The 23,017-nt window shown below is 38.2% G+C and overlaps 1 protein-coding gene across 1 annotated transcript; it reads left to right on the plus strand.

The window, feature by feature from the left end:
• Positions 1-273: 273 nt before the first annotated feature.
• Positions 274-22,755, plus strand: LOC128361267 (mucin-5AC-like). The gene is made up of 29 exons (XM_053321655.1): positions 274-349; positions 958-1,216; positions 2,419-2,490; positions 2,766-2,880; positions 3,853-3,937; positions 5,385-5,491; positions 8,707-8,881; positions 9,069-9,194; positions 9,310-9,427; positions 10,605-10,743; positions 11,543-11,653; positions 11,924-11,993; positions 12,372-12,509; positions 13,302-13,466; positions 13,591-13,685; positions 13,780-13,906; positions 14,290-14,545; positions 15,144-15,193; positions 16,093-16,202; positions 16,311-16,462; positions 17,489-17,627; positions 17,908-18,018; positions 18,360-18,536; positions 18,782-19,021; positions 19,687-19,843; positions 20,036-20,164; positions 21,150-21,297; positions 22,310-22,353; positions 22,487-22,755. The coding sequence occupies exons 1-29, from the start codon at positions 274-276 to the stop codon at positions 22,753-22,755; spliced, it is 3,960 nt and encodes a 1,319-aa protein (XP_053177630.1).
• The last annotated feature ends 262 nt before the right edge of the window (positions 22,756-23,017 follow it).

The following is a 23,017-nucleotide window of genomic DNA, read 5'->3' on the forward strand; positions in this document are numbered from 1 at the left end:
ATCCATCTCCTGTCAGATCTGGTTCATCAGGCCTGCAGGGTGAATAAAGAGCCCAGAGCACTGATGGAGGTGATGACATGTTTACTGTGCAAACAAAAAGTAACAAAATGTAAATGTCACGCGAATGAAGGAGGGATGAGTTGTGGAGCTGCCCCCCCCCCCCCTTCTCTTTGTGCATACAGGAACTGGTGTAGCTCCACCTTGACTGTCAGGTTATAAAGCCTTTGCCCTCCAGGTGAGTACTCTCATAGTGGGTCAGTCCTCTAGATGAACATGGGGACTACAGGACTTCAGTTCACGTTATGGCTCATCTACCTGACGCTGCTGGTCAGCTCACTCACTCAGACTGGTGAGTGATGATCTAAAATACCACTAACAGCTTCACACTCACTGGATACACTATGAGATGATTGTACAAGGTCATTGAGAAGCCAGCTGGATGTTGTTGTTTTAAGTTAATTTTGGTGTAAGGTGATGGGCAGAAAACATGCTTTAATACAACAGTTGTAAATTAAGATGTTTTCTTTCTTGTTTAATCTTTTCCTTTGCATTTATCTGTAAAATACTACAAGAAACTATCTAATTCTCCTACTTTGACTTCAAAACTAAACTTTAAAGATTAAAACTGCAGTTGATTACAGATCACCTGTTACCATTACAGTCCACAAAAGTGTGCATGCATTGTTTAACAAACATACATATGTATACATGTGTATTTAGTACCAGTCACTTATGTGAGAGTGTGTGTGTGTGTGTGTGTGTGTGTGTGTGTGTGTGTGTGTGTGTGTGTGTGTGATGAATATTCCTTCTCTTTAATACAGTAACCATCGTTCCTCCTGTTAACACACTAAACCTCAATTCAGGTAACTCTGCAAAACAAATGTCCAAAGTACATTTATGCTAAAATCTTCTCATCAATTCAAAAATGTGTTTAATGTAATGATGATGTCGTTGTAGGTAATTCATCTCACATCGGCCGAGTGTGCACGACTTGGGGACACTATCACTGGAAGACCTTTGATGGAGAGTTCTTCCAGCTTGCCTCTACTTGTAACCATGTTGTGGCATCACAGTGTAAAGGCAGCTATGAGAATTTCAACATCCAGATGAGACGCAAAATAGTCAACGACATCCCTACTATCAGCAAGATCATCATCAAGCTGGAAGGTTCTGTGGTGGAGCTGTCCAGCAGTGCTGTGATTTTCAATGGCAAGACGTAAGTTCAGTTCACACTTGTAAACTATATCTAACTATATATATAGTTTTTTCTGAAATGTTCAACCATGCTTCACAGTCTGCCTCAGCAGATAGTGCTCAGTAGTAATGGAGATAGCTCTCTGGACAGCTAGTGTGAGATGAAAGATTCCAAAAAGGTAAAAGTAAATGGACTTGTTATTTTGTCAAACTACAGGACATTAAATTGGAGTACTTGGTGCATTTTAGCCCACAGATGATTGTGTGTGTTTTGTGCCAAACATTTGATTATTGTATTATATTTTCATGATTATCACATCTTGGTACCAGTTTTTGTTTGACATACAGACAGACAGATAGATCCCTGTCCCTAATCAAAATCAAACAAACCAGCAAAACAAACTTTGAGAACAGACAAAACTGTTGTACAAGACTTGCTGCAGTTCATTGACTTTAATGGGTTACAATTGAGAGTGCAAAAAAATAAAATGAATGGAGACTGATCTTAAAGTAATTTCCTGTTTTAAAAAAACGCAAAACTACAATATTGAGTGTATGGCATATAATGAAATATTACATATAAATAGTAAGAGCTCAATGGTGAGGACAGAGAGTCTTGTTTGCAGTTGTATTTAATGTTAATGTGGCAGTTGTGATATTTGATTTCAGGTGAAATCAAATCAACAATTCCAGGATCAGTGTGTCTTGAATTAAAAAAAAACATATAAATGTTAAATATCACGTTTGAAGAATCATAAAGAATAAAAACAACTAAAGTATTTGCCCTTTATACAGCATTATCAATTAAAGATGACTTACTGTACCTGTATTTCCTGTGGCTTTGTCACTATTTTCTTGGACAGTGGGTGTCTTGATGACCACCATGAAAGCTTTTTTTAGATTGTTTGTAATTGTTTACAACAATAAAACGGTTGTAATATATTTTGTTGGGGATTGATTCTATTGTGACTTCACTACTCCCTCACCTGGATGACATGTAACACCTAACATTCAATGTTACACAGTATTTATTTATGAAGTGCCCTTATTTGGCTCAGCACTATGTGCCTGTCTTAAATGGTGTAACTAAGCTGTTGGTGTTACATTGAATGTAACACCAACAGCTTGTGGCTATATTTTTTCACATCAAGAATAGATCATATACACTCAGCTCTGTAGTTTCTGTGTGTTCTTATCTCTGTTAGCTCATTGTTTTACTGACAGCTGCTACTATTTCCAGAGCAAGGTTCTGATAAATGCAGGCTCCATGCAACAGCAAATCATGGTAAGACAAAGGTATCTAGATTTCTAGACTGGAAACAATAGAATTCATTGTCCAGTTCATGAAGTGTTTTGCTTCCTCCCTCACTTCCTCCTTACCCACTATCTAGGCAGACCTAAATTTCTCTCCAACAAGTGACAACAATGACTTTGTGTGACTTTGTCATTTTACTTTTTCATTCCCATTCACAGAGGCTCCTTTGCATGTTATAACTGTCTCTCACTGGGGAAGAAAACGTTCTGTATCAGCTCCTGCTTTCTGTCTAATTTTTAATCTGTTTTTGCTGCAGCGTGTCACTGCCAATGGTCTCATTCGGGGTGACTATTAAGGGGTCCACATCTAGTATCATTGTTGAAACTAAGCTGGGAATCAGATCTGTCTGGAACCTGGATGACTCTCTGGATGTAAGAAACACACACTCACACAGGTGTCTGTCCTCACTTTTGTGGTCAGGTGTAGTGTCATTGGATATTAAACAAAACAAGATATGTTCATAGTTTGAGCCTGTACACAACAAGATCTGACTCTATGTAATCAGAGCAGGTTTTTCTTACACATGCTTATATATTTGTACAGTACATCAATACAGCTTTATAAGTGACAATGACACTATTCCCACCATCAGTTTCTCCTTGGCCCTGAGCTCAAGGTCAGATCTTCATGTCTTTAACTAACAGACTGGCAGACAAACTAGACTAAAAGATTGATCAAAGCTCACTACACAGCAATAATGAGGCACTGAGTGATTTTGTGGGATATGCCCTGGAGAGATCAGCAAACAATATCCAACAAGTCAAGCCTGAAAACCACCATGAAATTGTACCTGCTTTAAGTAAACATGTGGCTGAATGCATTACTTCAAAGAAGATGGATGTGATTGAATGATTGCCCAATTACACTGATATAATTCATAAAGATTGACTGATATCATTTCAGTATTACAAAAATATGTACACAGAATTACATTTACTCAGGTAGGTTCTTCTTGACATTATACTGGGATAGATGGAATCAGCAGAGCTCACATAATACATTGCATACTGAGGTTCTCCACATGATTTAGAAAAGTTCACCAACCCTTTTCTGGCTCATGAGCCTCAGTTTATATCTTGAAATTCCTCATGAACTCAGAAAGAGTGCCGCCAGGTGGTGATGTGAATATAACTATGGCTTACTCAAAGCCCCAAATAGACTGCATAGAAAAAAATGACATGTTTCAATATTTTAGTAATAATTTGAAAATATACTTCAGCAACCCCAAGGCAGTAAAACTTTGAGGTGGTCAAACCTGAAAACAACTGATCTGAATCATAACTGATTACTTACAATATTGTGATTTTGCAACTAACTACAATATCTTTTGGATGTGTTCACAGCTTGAAATAGATGACAAATACCAGAACCAGATCTGTGGACTGTGTGGAGACTTTGACGGTGTAGCCAATGAGTTGGTGAAAGACGGTAAGATCCTTTTCAGTTTTATGGAGAGATAACATGCTGTAAATTGTACTCACTGAAAAATAAATCAATAAACAGAACTACTTTCACGCTGGTTCTACTAAACTGCCTGTGTGAACAATCTCCCTTAATATTAGGGTCTCTTATGGCAGCAACCCAAAAACATCTGGGGCCAGAATTTTCGGTCAGAATGTGAACACTTCACACAGACTATGTTATTCTAGAGCCAGCCAGAGGTATATGATGAGCTGCAGAGAGGAATCTAAATATAATTAAACATTGGTTAGGTTGATAACCAACTGCACTGATTAAATGATTTTAATGTGGCGCTCTGGAAAACACCAATCAAGGGTGCATTTATAAACTTGATGAATTGCTTTAGATCATACAAAATGTAATAAATGCAACACACCCTCTGTAACGGTTTTGATATGAGCTCTACAAACTAATCATTGATTACATTTGTGATGATAATGGTGATGAGATATCACTGCTGATGATGGTCTACAGGTCCATGTAATGAATTTATGATATGGACACTATAAATAGCTGCACAGCTGTGCATAATGATTACGCGTAATGACAGCTGTTCTGGCTGTTGGAGAACCTTGCTGCTGCAACACAATCTGTAAAACTGCACTACTTCTTTGCACTTTGTTTAGTTAGGGTTATGGTTAGGGTTAGGGTATTTGTACAGACTGGTGGAACAGGCAGCATGTTGATATGAGTTGATAAAACCATGTCTTCATCCATTTATGGTAAATGATTGGAGTGGAAATGAGGCTAGTTCCATTATGACTTTAACAAGAACCATGTGTCGGCACAGTTTTATAAACCTGACAAAAAGAATGCGTCTTTGTGCACGTACACAGTTTTAGTCATGAATCTAGTTCTATGCATTTTGTACTGTTGTCAAGATGTGATGTGGGTTTTTTAACCCACATCACACATAGGCATAAAGCTGCACATAGGCATAAAGCTGCAACTGTTGATCACCAAGTCTGTTGTTCATTCAGATCGTCTATAGGCGTATTGGCTTCCTCATTATTAAAGAGACATTTCACTTCACTTTAATGTCCTTGTGGTCAATTTGTGATAGGAAAGTGACTAACTGGTGTTAACTGGATCTCCATTCATCATAGTATTTATAGCCTGTCCTCACAATACAGGTTTAAAATTCAGACTGGGAAAAAAGGACCTGTTAGATGTTTACACCATCTAACAGCCATAGTAATTGTAACCCAGGGAGGTGATGCAGTTGAGATGATGATAGGTGACTTGATGAGATGATTTTGCCTTGTTAGGAGGAGGTGGGTTAGTTGGATGAACAGATGGATGCAGGAGACCACCATTCAGCTGCAAAATTGTACTTGCTTACTGGTGTTTACCTGCTTTACTGGGCTGAATAATCACAATGACCAATGTTGTTATTGTCTGTCCTATACTGTAGGAGTTTCACTGTCTGTGTCAGACTATGCTGAGGCCTACAAGGTGAATGAGGCAACAGAGACCTGTGAGGAGCCTGAGCTCAACCCAGTCCTGAGCTGTGGAGATAAGGTAACTCTTCACTCTTGATCATACTCCATATTTACATTCTATATATCATGAAGTCAACTGTGTGAAAGATGAGTATGCCGGATTATCTGTGTCAATATTGAGAAGAGTATTAGTAGAGTATCCTCAACTCAAAACAATAATTCATTTTGAACCATTTAATATAAAATTTTGTTGATAACATTTTTTGCACTTTTTATATTTTGATGTTTCTTTTCTAAATAAACATTATAATAAATAACAATTGCTGGTCCATCTGTTTCACAGTATAATCATTATAATGTAATATTTGTATTGATTGATAATAGAAATGTAAAATAAACAAGCTGTTATGTACATATTTGCTAAATGAACAATTTCATCATTTGACAACTCACAACATGATCAGAGGTAAGTTTCAGACTTCAAGACTCCACTTCAGTAAAAATATAGTAAAATATATTACTAACTGAGCCTTATCTATCCAGGACATAAAGAACAGTTAAAATTAAAACTGCAAGCAGTGATGAACGGGCCCTCGCGCCCATGCACCGCCTTGTACGTGCATGTCGGTCCAGCTGCAGTCACATGGCAGACACAGCGGGCACGTAGACGTCTTGGCACCTGGGCTTGTAATGAACACTGTGTGATGGGGCTAAGTCACATTGCATGTGTCCACTAGATGGCGCTAGAGATCACCCACCAATTACATGTCATGTTGCAGTGTATGATGTGGAGAACACATCCTGTAAATTTCATGTAAATCGGATAATGTTTGTCATATGAGGCTGACTTCCTGTGTCCAGTAGGTGGCGCTGTGTATTTGACACATTATTGATGTGTAGATGTGTTCAGGGCGGGACCCTCTACATGCATGATGAATTTGGTGAGGATCAGACAATGTCTGTAGGAGTTATAAGGACTTCCTGCCTAATGGCGAAGCATCGAAATTGTCCGCACAGCCACGCCCAACAGGAAGAAGTCATAAAAAAGATTTTGATAACTGGTGTTATGTCTTAGCTGAGTCAATTTCAGGTGTAAATACTTAAGATTATGGGAGTAATTAGTGAAAGAATGAAGCAAGTGACTTCCTGTTGCCAGTAGGTGGCGCTATGACTGTCACTAAATATGAGACTGTACATGTGTTCAGAGCAGGACCCTGAACAAGCATCTGAAATTTGGAAAAGCTCAGACCATGTGGAGTCAAGTTATGAGGCTTTGAAATTTCATGGCGAGACATCGAAATTCGCCATGTCACCATGGCAACCAGGAATGACACACGAAAAAGCTTTTGATAACTTTTCATCTCCAATGTCTCAAGATGATTCTGTGTGAATTTGAAGAGGATGGGATGAAATCCCTAGGACTAGTTCGTTCAAATATGATGCGTGGAAATGACCAAAAAATGCACCAAAATTGAGCATTTTTCCCAATATGGCCGACTTCCTGTTGGACTTAGGGTATTGGTCCAAATGGCGTTTTTGTGCGTCTGGAGATGATACATAAACCTACCGAATTTCATTCTTCTATGTCAATCGGGAAGGCTGAGGTTCAATTTTGAAATATTCAAGGGGGCGCTATTGAGCCGTTTAGTCATGCCCATCCCATTGAAGTATATAGGATGTTCAATGACCCCACTCCGGACGTGTGTGTTGAGTTTCGTTACCGTGAAGGCATCCTTTGCCTCTGAAAACTGTAATCGTATTTTCATGGCGTTGAATGCGTTGTCATGGCAACAGTATTTGATGATGGGTCATGAGTTGCAGAATGTAGCATCACCAAGGTCTTATGTCTCAGCTGAGTCAATTTCAGGTGGAAATACTTAAGATTATGGGAATAATTAATGAACAAATGACACAAGTGACTTCCTGTTGCCAGTAGGTGGCGCTATGACTGTCACTAAATATGAGACTGTACATGTGTTCAGTCCAGGACGCTAAACAAGCATCTGAAATTTGGAAAAGCTGAGACCATGTGGAGTCAAGTTATGAGGGTTTGAAATTTCATGGCGAAGCATCGAAATTCGCCGCGTCACCACGGCAACCAGGAATGACGGGGGAAAAAGCTTTTGATAACTTTTCATCTCCAATGTCTCAAAATGACTCTGTGTGAATTTGAAGTGGATGGGATGAAATCTCGAGGACTAGTTCGCTCAAATATGATGCCAGATTCAGCATTAAAATCAATATTTTGATTCAAAATGGCCGACTTCCTGTTGGTGTTAGGGTATGTGTCCAAGAGACTTTTTGGTGCGTCTTGACATGTTGAACATGTGTACCAAGTTTCGTTTCTCTATGTCAATCTGTCACGAGGGGCTCGCTTTTCTTGATTTTGTAGGGGGCGCTAGAGAGCCATTTTTCCACGCCCATTTCTGCAAACCATAAAATATCGAAATTTTCGGCGGGTCTGACTTGCGTGCAAACTTTGGTGACTTTTAAGGCACGTTCAGGGGGGCAAAAAGGGCGTTGTTGTGCAAGAAGAAAAAAAAAAAGATGGAGAAGAATAATAATCCGGACAGATACAATAGGGCTTCGCGCGCTGGTCAGCGCTCGGGCCCTAATGATGATGATTTAAAAAAAAGGTACCATATCATAGAATAATGTTACAGGTACAGGCTGGCACCATGTCAACAGCTTATGTTATGACTTACGTATAAAACATAGCTTGTTACCACTTACAAATGGTTCCTAAATACATTTTCCATTTCCAACTAAAATCATTTTACTCTAAATGCATGGGCTGCCAGGTTTTTAACTTGTTTTTAAACACTTTTAAAATCTATAAAATTAGTTTTTAACATTAGTTTTTAACATTTTTACAGTACATAAACTCAGTTTTTAACATTAGCTTTTCACATTTTACACAATATCATACATTTGAAAACAAAAATGTTCAAGGAGCTAAAAAGAAAAGTCTGACTGGGGTGACTGTGGTAGCAACATGTGACGTCATCAGGCGCGAAAATGCGGCTACTGGTCTATGTACATATACGTCAGCATATTCATAAAACAGCCTTATTAGCTGACATTAAAACATTCAGTGACATGTCAGCATATTACACCTCAGTTACTTAGCTTAATTTACTATTCCACCAACCTGGAAACAGGAGAAATAAGTGAGACAAACTCTGCATCCGCTTTTCATCTCGCTCAGCAGAAAGAGGAAAGCTGCAAATTGAACCAAACTGACGTTGGATTTTATAACTGACTGACTGATCTTCTTTTTTTTTCTGTTTTCAGAAATTCTGTGAGCAGTTCTTCTCCAGTGATCCATTCAGCAGTTGCCAAAACCTTCTGGATTTGGAATCCTTCAGTAAAGCCTGCATGGCTGATATGTGCAACTCTAAAGACAACACTGACTCTGTCCTCTGTAAAACCATCTCAGAGTTCTCCAGAGAGTGTGTCCATGCAGGCGGCAAGCCCCAACCATGGAGGAATACTACTTTTTGTTGTAAGGATGCTAACAATTAAAAAGATGACTAGACATGTTTTATTTGAATGCTCTGGTGTCCATTTCATTAGCACTATTTCCAGACAGATCACATGTTAAGCAGAGTTGTTTGATTGTCACTAGTATAACATTAAAGTGTTTGTCTCCACAGACAAAGAATGTCCTTACAACATGGAGTTCACAGAGTGTAGCAGCTCATGTCCTGACAGCTGCTCCAACCCTCAGGCCAGCCAGACATGTGACAGTCACTGCCAGGATGGCTGCAGTTGCCCTGCTGGTATCCACTCACATTTTGTACTATATATGCTGTATCCAAATGAAAACAATGTAATTTCTGTCTCATTCACAGACATAAAACATGATGGTAAGTCATTATTATCTCTCCTCCTCAGGAACGGTCTTCGATGATATCAGTAACACTGGCTGTATTACAGCAGAGCAGTGTCCATGTACACACAACGGCAAAGCCTATAAGTCAGGAGAGTCTTACTCTTTCAACTGTAGATCCTGGTAAGATGAGAACTTCTAACTTTTTTATGTTTGTTTTTTGCTATTGCAAGTAGTTCACTCAATGATGTAGTCAGTAGTTAGTCTCACTGCAACCCTCTTATGGAGATAAAGTGATTGTTTACTTATTTTCTACAATGACAATTTATGAAATGATGATGTGTAAATTGACATTGAGAGTAAATTGAGCTGTAGTGACTCCGCCACTTATCCTCAGTTTAACAGAGTGTTCTAGTGAATTTCAGCTACAAGCCTGTTTTGGTTCACTCTAAGCGTTCTCATGGCGATGGTTTCAAAATGAAGCTACAGTACGCTACCTGCTCAGAACCAAACAGCAAACAGATACAGTTAGCTGTAGACTAGCTGGTGAACTTGTCTTTTGAAAGATTCCATATAAATTAAGCTTGTTAATAATTCATAATGATAATAGTAATTATTATTATTGTTATGGCAATGCCTCATCCATAGGGTTTAAACAGTCAATTAATGGTTTGACCCCCCTGTATTTCAGGGTTGTGTTCACTACTTGTTTCCACTGCCCCCAAGTGGCAAAAAAACAATCAGTTAAAGAGTTCAAGCTGCTGAAGATACATTTAATTTGGATTCCTGTAGATTACCTATTTATTACATACATTATTTTAAAGGGCACATCAATGCCTATATAACACCATGTTCCATCATGGTCCCTGGCCCTAACAGAATTTTTTGTTTGTTTCTTTTGGTTTGTTTTGTTTGTTCTCTCATCCAGTTAGTAAATTACAGTGAAATGCATTCCACTGGGAATCCACAGAGTCAGAAACATCATTAGTTATGACTGAAATTCAGCCAGGTTTCTTTTCTTCAGTCTTCAATTCTTACAGCTTGCCCCACAACTGCTAGTAAAGGCAAATGAAGACAAACAATCCCGCCAGTTTTGCCACCCATTTTTAGCTGTCCTATGATAGCCACCAGCTATGTGTTCGGGACGGAGATGCTCTTCATTCCTCATGTGTTCGTACTGGTGGAAAACTTTTGACTGACATTCATAAAAAATGTTAATGATACTAAGAATGCCACTAATCAGTTTCATATACTGTGTGTGTGTGTGTGTGTGTGTGTGTGTGTGTGTGTGTGTGTGTGTGTGTGTGTGTGTGTGTATGTGTGTGTGTGTGTGTGCGCGTGTGTGTGTGTGTGTTGACAGTGTGTGTCAGAGTGGCCAATGGAAATGTACAGAGGAGAACTGTCCAGGAACCTGCTCTGTGGAGGGAGGAGCCCACATCAACACCTTTGATGGGAAAGTCTATACCTTCCATGGGGACTGCTCCTATGTTATGGCTAAGGTAGTACACATCATCATCTTCAGTAATGCTCAACCATAATTATGGGATACTTCCCATGTACTACAATCAAAGTAAAAACACATTTTGAGTAGAAGTAGACTGACTTCAACAACTGAAAATATGTACTTAGATAGTAGCAGGTTGTGGTAGTAGTAGAAGTGAATGATTGACCCATATAATGTTGTGACCCACAAATCACAACATGATATACATCACAAAACACACCAATGTGCCTGCCTCCTAGTGTGACTGTAAAAGAAACTTTAAAAGATTCAAACTACACGGTTATCAATGAGATCATAAGGTCCTCCTATGGCTGAGGATGATGTTAGTTGTGCTTTTGAATGGTTTTACAAAACTGTTTGATGTTACTGTTTCTGTTGCACAGCTCAGATAGATATAGACAGAGTGCAGATTCCACTGAAAATGCAGCAAGATCGACACTATGATTGTGAAGTACAGTACATGAAGGCCCACAGTAGAAAAAGGAACTCAATGCAATAATGCATTCACAAAATGACTAGAAACTGATGTGCTGTGGACTGTAAGTTCTTATTATGGCTGTCAACATACAGCACTGTAAGAATGTGTGCACTAGTTTAAATATATGCAGGTATGTTGATGTAAATGAAGTGTGTATGCACACATCCTGTGTGATTTATGTGTGATTTATGAGTGACTTTATAATGGACTCTTGAGAGATGAGCTGTAATCTAAAAGACATCCTAATAGATATATTTGGTATTTGATCAACAGACATATCAAATGTATAATTTATGATTTGCAATGTGTGTTGCAGCAAAGTAATGGCTCTGCATACACTGTACTGGTGGACCTGGTCAAGTGTGGTCTTTCTGACAGTAGGACCTGCCTCAGAGCTGTAACTCTGGCCTTATATGGAAATTCTGTGGTAAGCTTTACACACACACACACACACACGCACACACACACACACACACACACACACACACATTTCCTTGAGAATCACACTGCAAATGGTTGGAGAAGGGTTTTAGAGTTTTTTTTATTTATGGCTGACCTAATGTCAAGGTTGTCTAATCCTCACCAACATGGTGTATCAACATTCATCATTTATCATTTATCATCATCATCATCATCATCATCATCATCATCATCTTCATCATCTTCATCTAAATTGTGTTTTTCTTCAAATTGACAGGTTGTGAAAATTCAGGCATCTGGACAGGTCTATGTGAACCAGATTGTGTCTCAGCTGCCACTGTTTACACGTGAGTTACTACAAATGATATTACAGAATACACACAGCATGCTATAAACAGCTGTTCCTTTAAAAGAAACACTCACAGACAGTTGAGACTTATTGGTTGAGTTCTGATCCATTCATCTCAAGTAAAGTGTAAAAATCATTACATCAAAAGAGTTTCAAATTTTCATCAGATGATAAATGAACAGAGCAACTGGATCAACAAGATCAATAATTGAACATGACAATGACTATATTCTTACATGTAGAGAAACTTCAATCTCAGTGCCTTTACCTAATGCAATACTGAGAAAAAGAATACAGTAATGTGAATACAGTATTTCTATGACTGATTGAACAAGTTGTTTTAACATCAAGTTTTTAAATCTTCTGACTGCTCCAGCTGAGCTGAGTGCCTTCAGGCCATCATCTTTCTACATCGTCATCAACACCAAGGTGGGCATACAAATGATGGTCCAGCTGTCTCCCATGATGCAGGTCTTCATCTCAGCTCACCCTTCACTCAAAGGAACCACCTCTGGTATGCCTCAACATCAGTACCTGATGTTTTACATTTGACTTTGTTTTTTGAATACAGAGTTACACAATATACAACAAAATACAAAACAGACAGAACCAGACAAACAGGTTTGATGGGACAAACTCCACATTGTGTTTTCTTGTAGATTTTTAGAGCATAAAAAGAGAAAACTACAAAAACTACAAATACAATTAAACAACTTACAAGAATACTAAAACTTCCATTTACTGTATGTCCGAGCCATTTGTGTAAAGAGTGATCAGTGTTGAAGGTATTGTAGAAAGGAGGACCAGCTGTCTTAAGGATTAATGTTGTTATTTCATGTGGTAAGTTTTTCTAGATTGAGTCAGTTGAATGGGTTGTGGATACCTTGGTTCTGTCTTTCCAGTTCAGCAATATAGTCTATTTGGCAGTAGTTAGTGATATTAATATAAATGGTTTGGTATATTTGGGTGTATCAACTCTGAATACCGTGACCATGTTTTTCAGCATGGCAACTTTGGTTAGAAGTGTGTCAATGATATCCAATTTGCTAAGATTTCCCAAATGCTTAAGTTTTTCTTCTATTAACAACACAATGCTGTGTTTAATAGCTATGTTGTCAGTTAGGTCTGGAGATTGTAACAGTGTTTGACTTGAAAGTGATTTGTTTATTACAGCCAGTGGATGGCTTTCTACTCTTACTGGTATGCTAAAGCAATATTTTACTCACTTAGGAGTTGATTGTTGGAAAAAGTGTTATGTAATACATATCTTTAGTATTTTTGTAAATGTGTGTCACCTTCTCTACAGGTTTGTGTGGGAACTTCAACAACAAAATGAGTGATGATTTCAGGGTGATGAATGGGCTGGTGGAGGGTACTGCTGCAGCCTTTGCCAACACTTGGAAAACCAGAGCCAATTGCCCTGATGTCACCTCACGCTTTGGACACCCCTGTAGCCAGGGCATCAGCAAGGGTACTAGATTGCCTCCTCCAATGTCTTATTATGTCGTGCCATACCATGTAATGTGTGACATATCGTATTTTCATAGATTAATATGAATCTTCATTCTTCATTTATGTATGTTTCTTTGTCTCAGAGAGTTATGCCCAGTACTGGTGCTCCAAGTTAACAGATCCCAAGGGAGTGTTTGCTCGTTGCCACTCTGTCATCAGTCCTGACATATACAAAGATGTAAGTCTGCACACACTAAGCTGTAATGACAAATAAACATGCTAAACTACTGTACCCTCAATAATGTGCTCATGCCCACTGTGTCCCCTCACAGAACTGCATGTATGACAGCTGTAACTGTGAGAAAAGTGAGGACTGCATGTGTACTGCAGTGTCCTCCTATGTCTATGCCTGTTCAGCAGCAGGAATCCATATCACCGGCTGGAGGGCAACCATCTGTGGTGAGCAAGGAGTCCTTTGTTTTACTGTACTAATAGAGAGATGCCTTGTTTGTAACAAACAGCCAAACACATGTAACAATAACAGATCAAGATGAAATATTTAATGAGATTTAATGAAATGATTGGTTTGGTTATTGCAACAATAAACAATAATTCAACAAGGTAAATATCACAAAAACTAAGCACAGCACATACACAATTGTTTGTATTGTACTGAATTATATTTAGCTGGGAACAGGTAGAGGTGCCATCAAATCAATATTAAATTGCAAGTTAATGTTAATGGTTACACCGTGTGACCCTTTTCTATTCTCTTTCTGCAACAACAAACAATTAAACTACATAAAATGTGCTAACATGCTAATACTTTTGTCTCCCAACAGGTAAATTCAGCACATCTTGTCCTGCTGGATCAGTGTATGACTACAAAATGACCTGCTGTGGTCGTACCTGCCATTCCCTTAGTCAGGTTGACTACTCCTGCCAGACCAGCTTCACCACAGTGGATGGCTGTGGCTGTGCCGAGGGAACCTATATGAACGAGGAAGGCCAGTGTGTGGCCAAGACAAGCTGTCCCTGCTATGATAAAGACACCATTATTCCTGCTGGACAGGCTATCACCAAAGATGGTGCCACATGGTAAATACAGTGTACAGTGATGTCAAGAGTTGTGAAAGACATAATGAGAAGCAAACTAGCATTTCTGACAGAACTAGAACAGAAATAGATAGAAGGCACTAGGTAGACAGTAAGGATTTACATGTGTCATGGAGAGCCAGTGTGATGGAAACAAACCTCTACAACCACACAAACAATGCTGTGCAAGTGTTTTGAGATAAATGACACTCACAATGACAAAACAACATTCTGTTAAATTCATAGAGTGTAGTTTAGCATTTTTGCATGTTATCGTACTGATTTTCACTAAACACAATGATAAAGCTGATGTCAATGAGAATGTCATAGTTTTGCTGGAATGTTCTCATAAACCAAAGTATTGGTATATGTAGTTAAATTAAAGGCCAGAGTTCAGCAAAGATATTAAAATTCATCCTGTGGAAAATGTCTAGACGTTTTACTTTGTGCCAAAAATATCAATCTGTGGATAGTGTTAAATTAAAACTCAGTCACCATATGAATGTTCAAAAAACAGAATTTAATGGCAAACCAATTGAACAGTTAAGAACTACGAAAAATTCAACTATGTTTCTCATATCTGTCATACCTGCTCTCACAGCATCTGCAGACAAGGAGCTCTCAGCTGCTCAGGAGGGAAACGACCACAATGTAGGTTTCCACATGCAGACACATTCAAATCCCATAATTCACATTAACCATAGGAGTTGTAGGTGTTTCCTTTTTTGCTTAAATACTGAATTCAATCTGTCAACTAACTGTTAAAGGTGAAGTGTGTAGAATTTAGCGGCATCTTGCACAATGGACTTGGCAGAAATGGAATGTAATATTCACAAGTATGTTTTAATTAGAGAATAATCATCTGAAAATAAGAATTGTTTTGTTTTTGTTACCCTAGAATGAACCCTTTATATCTATATGTAGACAGGGCCTTTCACATCAAGTTTTGCAGTTCTCTTACATGCTTGGTGGGGGAGAGGGAAGAGTATTCAGTTGGTTGCATTCTGCAACCTCATCACTGGATGCCACTAAATCCTACACATTGGACCTTTAAATCCCTTAAAAATGTACATGTCCTATTGACAATCCATATGTAATCAATGAGGCCTGTTGAGTGCAATGCTCAGCCACAGAACAAAATTTGAAATTCTCTTCCACATCGGGGTTGAGCATAGCTCAGCGGGTAGAACACCCGCCCCATGTTTAGAGGCTACAGTCCTCGCTGCAGGCGACCCCGGTTGAAATCCCACACTGAGCGGTCTTATCCTGCATGTCATTCCCCCCTCTCTCTGCCTCCTGTTTCATGTCTATCTCTACTAACCTGTCCATTAAAGGCAAAAAAGCCAGAAAAAATATACTTAAAAAAAAAAAATTCTCTTCCACATCAAGAATTTTCAAAACTCAAGAAAAAGTGTTGCTAAATCACAATCACAATCAAATGCTAAATTGTGGAAGTAATTATGCACATTTCATGGAATATTGACATGTTGACTTCTGTTTATTGTGACAATAAGGCTTCTCTAACTTTGAATTTGTTATTGATTACCCAGCCTCTACAACATGCATTGCCCCCATGGTTTACTTTGACTGCTCCACTGCTCAGCCTGGGACAACTGGGACTGAGTGTCAGAAGAGCTGCAACTCTCTGGACATGGGTTGTGTAAGTACCAACTTCACCACACACGTGCTCACAGAAATCAAACCGTTACACAAACATGCACTGGCTTTGTTTGACCCTCTCTTTCCCCTCCATGTTGGATGGAAACAGATCAGTACTGGCTGTATATCAGGCTGCATGTGCCCTGATGGCCTGGTGTCAGATGGATCAGGAGGTTGTATCAAAGAGGCCAACTGTCCATGTCTGCACAAGGGACAGGTGTACCAGCCTGGAGAGACACTGACTGTGGACTGCAACACCTGGTTTGTACAGTGCTTTAGTTCCCATAGCCAACATTATGTGTTCAATATGTGCTCTCTTTGCCAACGTCTTTTTCACATAACATGTGTTTCCATCAGAATGGCAGAGTGCAGCATGTGTGTTGGTGTCGTAAGTGTCTGTTATGAGACAAATTAGAATTATTATATTAATGGGAAACCCAACTCATTGTTCTCAAGATGTTGCCTTGAAGTGTGCTCAAATGTGCCATACTGCATACGATAAATGCAGTTATGAAGAAATAGTGATGATGGACCATTGCAGAAAATTCTCTTTTCTCCTCCCACCAATCCCACAAGATTTCTGGCCAATGAACAAAGTTAAAGTTACCATGTGATATATTTTGCCACTTTTTTAAACAGAAAAGGAACTCAGAAGAGACAAAAGACATGTTCATGATGCTTGTACTGGGCCAGAGGGAATGATTATAATTATATCTTCTTTTTTTCATCCAATGCTTAATTTCAGCAAGGTACAAGTAAATGGGTTTAATTTCTAAAGTTCACATATTAAAAAGTTGTTTGATTTGTTGTAACTCCAGGACACTGATCGGGAAAGTTCATTCTAACCAGGGTTGTAACCTATGATGCATGTTTTTGGAAAATTACTTTTTGAAGACACTTTTACAGTATTCCTGATGGGAAAATTTCCCTTAGAAGATGCAACCCATTGTCTGTCTTTTGGAACTCCTCATTATCTTTGAAAGGAGTCAGTATTTTATTATATTATATTTTAGAAATTGAAAAATAAGACACTATTGGGCTGGCTGAATCTAAAAGATACACTATAATTGGCAACATTAGGATCAACCACCCATCAAGGCAACAAACAACCCATAATACAACACTTCGCTCTCTATTCAGAATTATATCTGAACTTGTAAACATGGAATTTAGCTCTCAAAACATAAGATGAACCCCACTTTCCAGGAAAAGAATTTTGAAGATGTAATGTTTTTTCTAGCAAGGTCTACATGATTGGAAATGTGTGTCTTGTGTCTGTCTCTTCAGCTATTGCAGTGGCAAGACATTCAGATGTACCACCAACGTGTGTGATGCAGTTTGTGGGATCTATGGTGATGGCCACTACACCACATTTGATGATAAGAGGTTTGACTTCAATGGACAGTGTGAATATACACTCCTCCAGGTACAGTGGCAGATTATGTCCATACTTTAGAGATAAATGGACAGATGTGCAGAGGTTAAGGTTGCAATCAGATGTAGTCCAAAGTAATTTGACAACATGTGTTATTTCCATGGTCCACTATTTAAACTGAAAAATAGTTAGTAGTTGTCAATAAAATTTCAAAAAATGGGTATATTCATAGATCACAGATTTTACAAGCTAGAGGAGATGTTAAAGGATTTTTATTTTAAGGATGGTGTCCAATAATTGTATTCTGTGTCTCTCAATGTGCCTTAATCAGGACTACTGTGGTTCTAGTCAGGGCAGTGGAAGCTTCCGAATTATCACTGAGAATGTTCCATGTGGGAGCACAGGAACCACCTGCTCCAAGACCATCAAGATTTTTGTTGGGGTAAACACAACACACTTACACTGCGCACATATACTGTTTCAAACACTAGGTCCCACTATCAAACTAATGTTAATATTAACACAGTGAAGTTGGGCTTTTATTATTTGATTTATTTGCTACTGTAATGGGATGCATAAGGTTCACTCTGAGACCAGTAATAATGAAATGTCATCCTATAGTCATGCTATGATGCTGATGCCCACAATACATTAAATATACCCTGAACATTTATATTCAATCACACTGCTCATGATATTTAGCCATCATACTTGTTACTTGTTCCACCTCACTTAACTGGTTGCAGTAATAAAAAGCATGTTATTTAATGTTGAAACCCACAGGATAATGAATTCCAGCTTAAAGATGAGAACTTCCAGGTGGTAAAGGGCAGCAGCCAGGTGTTACCTTCTCAGTTACAGAAGATGGGTATTTATCTGGTATTGACAGTCAAACCAGGACTTGTGCTCATGTGGGACCAGAAGACCAGTCTTTTTATTAAACTCAGTCCAAAGTATGAGGTAAGCAAAGCATGACTATTTGTTTAGCCAGTTCCTTTCAGGCTAACTTCTTCTCTAGGATATACCAGGACATGACAGAGAATTGTCTCAGACATTTTGTTCCACAAAGTATTAATAAATACTCAAAAACATTTTTGATTCAGTATTTAATCTATCTTGTTATGCTGCAATACTTTGATGTATTTTTTCAGTCCTATCATATAGCATTAAACTCATTGGGTCACTCATGTCATTGGGTCCCTCAGGGTAAAGTATGTGGTCTGTGTGGAAACTACGATGGTAACAGTAAGAATGACTTCACCACACGCTCCCAGGAGACAGTAGCAGATGTTTTACAATTTGGCAATAGTTGGAAAGCTTCATCCAGTTGCCCCAATGCCCAACTCCTCACTGATCCCTGTGCTTCCAACCGCTACCGGGCAGCCTGGTCCCAGAAACAGTGTAGCATCATCACCAGTGCCACCTTCAAGAGCTGTCATTCAAAGGTATGGTGATAAGAAACATGGATACACACATTAATGATACACAGGCAATCACCATAACTACCTTCTAAAAATATAATACATAAAATGCATAATAATAAAATAAAGTTAATAAAGATAAAGTTTTTTTTTTTAAAGTAAGAATGACATAATCTGATGTATGATGGAACATAAAACCCATATGGTTTTTATGCCATTGACAGCAATGTGAGACTATTCATTTATGTATTTATAGTAAATGAACCTGTGTATACTTTATCAGAATTGTCAGAATATGGGAATATGTCACCACCGAGGTGATATATCAAAAAAAAACAGTTGCTTGTAAAAACCTCACCAAAACCTTGCCAGAAAAGTTTTGTCAGAAAAAACCTCACCACTTTCAATTTGTCCTATTTCAGCAAATTTACATTCGGACTACTGACATAAGATGAAAGAAAGACAAATGTAACAACTACTAGTCAGACTGTTAAATATTTAGACTGGATATTTATAGTTAGGTGATTCTTTATTATAGCACCCATATCTCTACTATTAGAACTGATAGTACAACCAGTGTGATTACGACTACTGTTACCAATGCTACTGCTGCTGCTACTACTACTAGAACAGGACAACATTTTTATTACCCCCAACATTCAATTACAGTATGTTATTGTCTGTTTAAGGTTGACCCAGGGCCATTCTTCGATTCTTGTGTGAGAGACTCTTGTGCTTGTGACACCGGTGGGGACTGTGAGTGTCTCTGCACTGCTGTGGCTGCCTACGCCAAAGTTTGTAATGAAGCTGGAGCGTGTGTGAAATGGAGAACTCCCAAGCTGTGCCGTAAGTTTGACTCCAATAACATGATGAAAACCTGATGGTACAGAGTACTTAAGAGGAAATTTAAGGATTCTGGGAAATTCTGGTGCTAAATCTAATTTAAATATGAATTAATTTGTCAAATTAATTTGTCATATTAAGCAAAATCATGGGCATTTAAAATCTGGACATTCTTTTTGTCTCTTTCTTTTGCAGCTATTTTCTGTGACTACTATAACTCCCCTAATGGCTGTGAGTGGCACTACAAGCCTTGTGGCGCTGACTGCATGAAGACATGTAGGAATCCATCAGGAAACTGTTCCAACCTCATCAATGCCCTGGAAGGTACATGTAGCACCTGAAAATATATTTTATTTTATAGTACCATCTGTTAACATTTTGTACAGTGTTTTCAGTAATATGCAGTTATTTTGGTTAAGCATGTGTAATTATACCCGACAGCAAGGGGGCAGAGTGAAACTGTCTGTCTAAAAGTACTGCCAGCTAAATAACAGCAGAAGAAGTTGTTTCTGGGTTGTGAGACAGAGCTCAGGTACTGAGACGTGCGCCTGATGCTGTATCGACAGTTTATTGTTTTATATGTTTTCCAGTACTGCCAGTGAGCAATAAAAAGTGAACTCTAACCACACCATACTGTCTTTTATCGAGCGGTGTAATATACAGTAGACAGATCTTTTTGGTGTTTCATTACTCTTAACTAGAGGAATCTGTGTTTTACAGCCAAATCAAAGCTTTGAGTGGAACTTCAGTAAAGTGACTGATTGACCTTTACCCTGTTAATAACAACAGTGATAACAGTGCATGTCAATCAGATGTGTTATGTGTCAAAGCTATCATACTCAATAATGCTGTTATATCCAATCTTTATATTTATTTGTTTAATATTTAGTAACAACAATGAAATACAGGCCGAGCGTTTTGTGATTAGTTTAGCTTATATGTTCACCCTGTCTTTCTTTCATGGCCTCTTTTTTCTTTGTTAGTCTGTTTCTCCCTCCTTCTTTTTCTGTGATTTTCTATTCTGTGTCAACACTTAGTGTGTTGGCAGGATAAATAGAGAGATATTATACTTCAAGCAAAACTTCTCTGAGATATGAGACCAGAAAATCTCTGTCTAACTCTACCAATCTGCATATAGATAGCCTGTGGAGTACAGTTACACTCTGCGCCTCGAACAAAATACAGTTTTAGAATCCAAAGAATGTGTACTCTTCCTCTAAAATACTGCGGGTCTATATTTTATTGATGGGGAGGCTGCTATACTTGTATTTATATTGAGGTAAATGAAAATGTTATAATTCTGTTGCAGGCTGCTATCCACAGTGTCCTCCAACCCAGCCATTCTTTGATGAAGACACAATGAAGTGTGTCACCTGGGGCCAATGTGGCTGCTATGATGACAAAGGCACCCATTACAGCATTGGAGAGAAGGTTTCGTCGGACGAATGTACCACTTGGTATGTGTTATACAAAAGATTCCTCTTCGCAGTAATGACTTAGCACGCAGTAGACACTGATGCATCTACCACATTTGGACATGCACACTTCTAATGTAAAATAACTACGTATATACTGATATATAATATGGAATTTTGACAGAGCAATAAAATAGCAGCTGAAGATTGACATGTGGATGAAACCCTTGATGTGAACAAACCTTTTTGACTGTCTTGAATTGAATGACTTGACTTCAAAAATGGGGTCATCTAGTTTGATTAAGATTAAAATGTAGGTCAAAGAAAGCAAACTAATAAAATACAAATGACAGAGTTACATTTTTTGACAGACACAAATGAACGTGGCCCATATTGTATGGGATATGTATTTTTTAATTGTTTTGGTACGCCTCGTAGTTCATGAGTATTTAGACAAATACACAAAACTGACAACGTGGTCGCACTATTGGTGCCATGTAATATGTTAAGTATTTCCACATGGTACACCTGTCTATAAAGTATGAATGCTTCAGCACTTTTTTTGAGATATTCAAACATTTCTCCCATACACTTTCCATTATATTTTTTATATTTAAAATAATATTTCTAATTATAATAAATTATATACATAACTGGAATATGCTTCAAAACAACAAAATGTTCTGAAAGAGCTGAAAATGTTGATAAAGGGTTTCTGTGACTGAAATATATGCAGAAGTAGTTAAAAAAGCAATAAAAAAAACGTGTATAAAGAAGGATTTGAAGATCAGAAAATATGAAAGTCTGGAGCTCTCACATTAAAGATTTGAAGAATGAAAGTGTGAGCGCTTCAATGTTGATACTAATAAATACAGCTTTGAAGACCAAAATATTGAAAAAATAAGAAGGCAATGTTGAGATCTATGTAACTTCACTGAAAAGCAGGTCTTTGGTAAATATTTCCAGATCTTATATTGTGCATTTGGAGAAAATGTTCAAGTTTTAAATGCCAAAGCACATGGGGATAATCACTTAATTTCCTTCTATGTCAAAGCTCCTGCACAGTCTCTGGAATAAGGTGCAACTACGATGTGAACTGTGAGTACATAGGTTCACTGATATTAAGACAATGTACATTACATACCGTACATATCCTTACACATACACATGCATGTGTGTATATATATATTTATATATATATGTAAAACAATTAAATACTTTGTCTCTTTAGTTTGTACATGCTTCATTAATGGAAAAATCTACAAATATGGGGCTACCGTCTACAACACAACGGATGGATTAGGACACTGCATCACAGCTGTGTGTGGGCCAAATGGCACCATAATCAGAAACATCTTCCCATGCTTAACCACTACCACTGCTGTCCCAACAACAACTCCCTTTAGATTCAGTACAGCTATAAAAACAACGCCAGGTAAAGGAAAAAAGCTTTTTGGGCGCTGCATGATATTCGATAAAAAACTAAAGATGCAGCACTAGTATTTTACATGAAACAGATATAGTAAAAAAATTAAATGAAAAGTAAATTAATCTGGAATTATTGGTAGTATTAAGCTTTTAAAATCATTCGCAAAGTCATTTTTTGGAACTTTTATTGCAGGTGTAACCACAGAGGAAATCACGACCATACCTGGAGAAACAACCATGTCAGAGGAAACAACAATACAGGTTGAGACAACAAAACCATCTAAAATAGTAACCACTGGCCCAGTCACAACTGCCACCACTGGTGTTGTTGAAA

This window comes from Scomber japonicus, chromosome 1 (genome assembly GCF_027409825.1).
Source record: "Scomber japonicus isolate fScoJap1 chromosome 1, fScoJap1.pri, whole genome shotgun sequence".
Taxonomy (NCBI): Eukaryota; Metazoa; Chordata; class Actinopteri; order Scombriformes; family Scombridae; genus Scomber; species Scomber japonicus.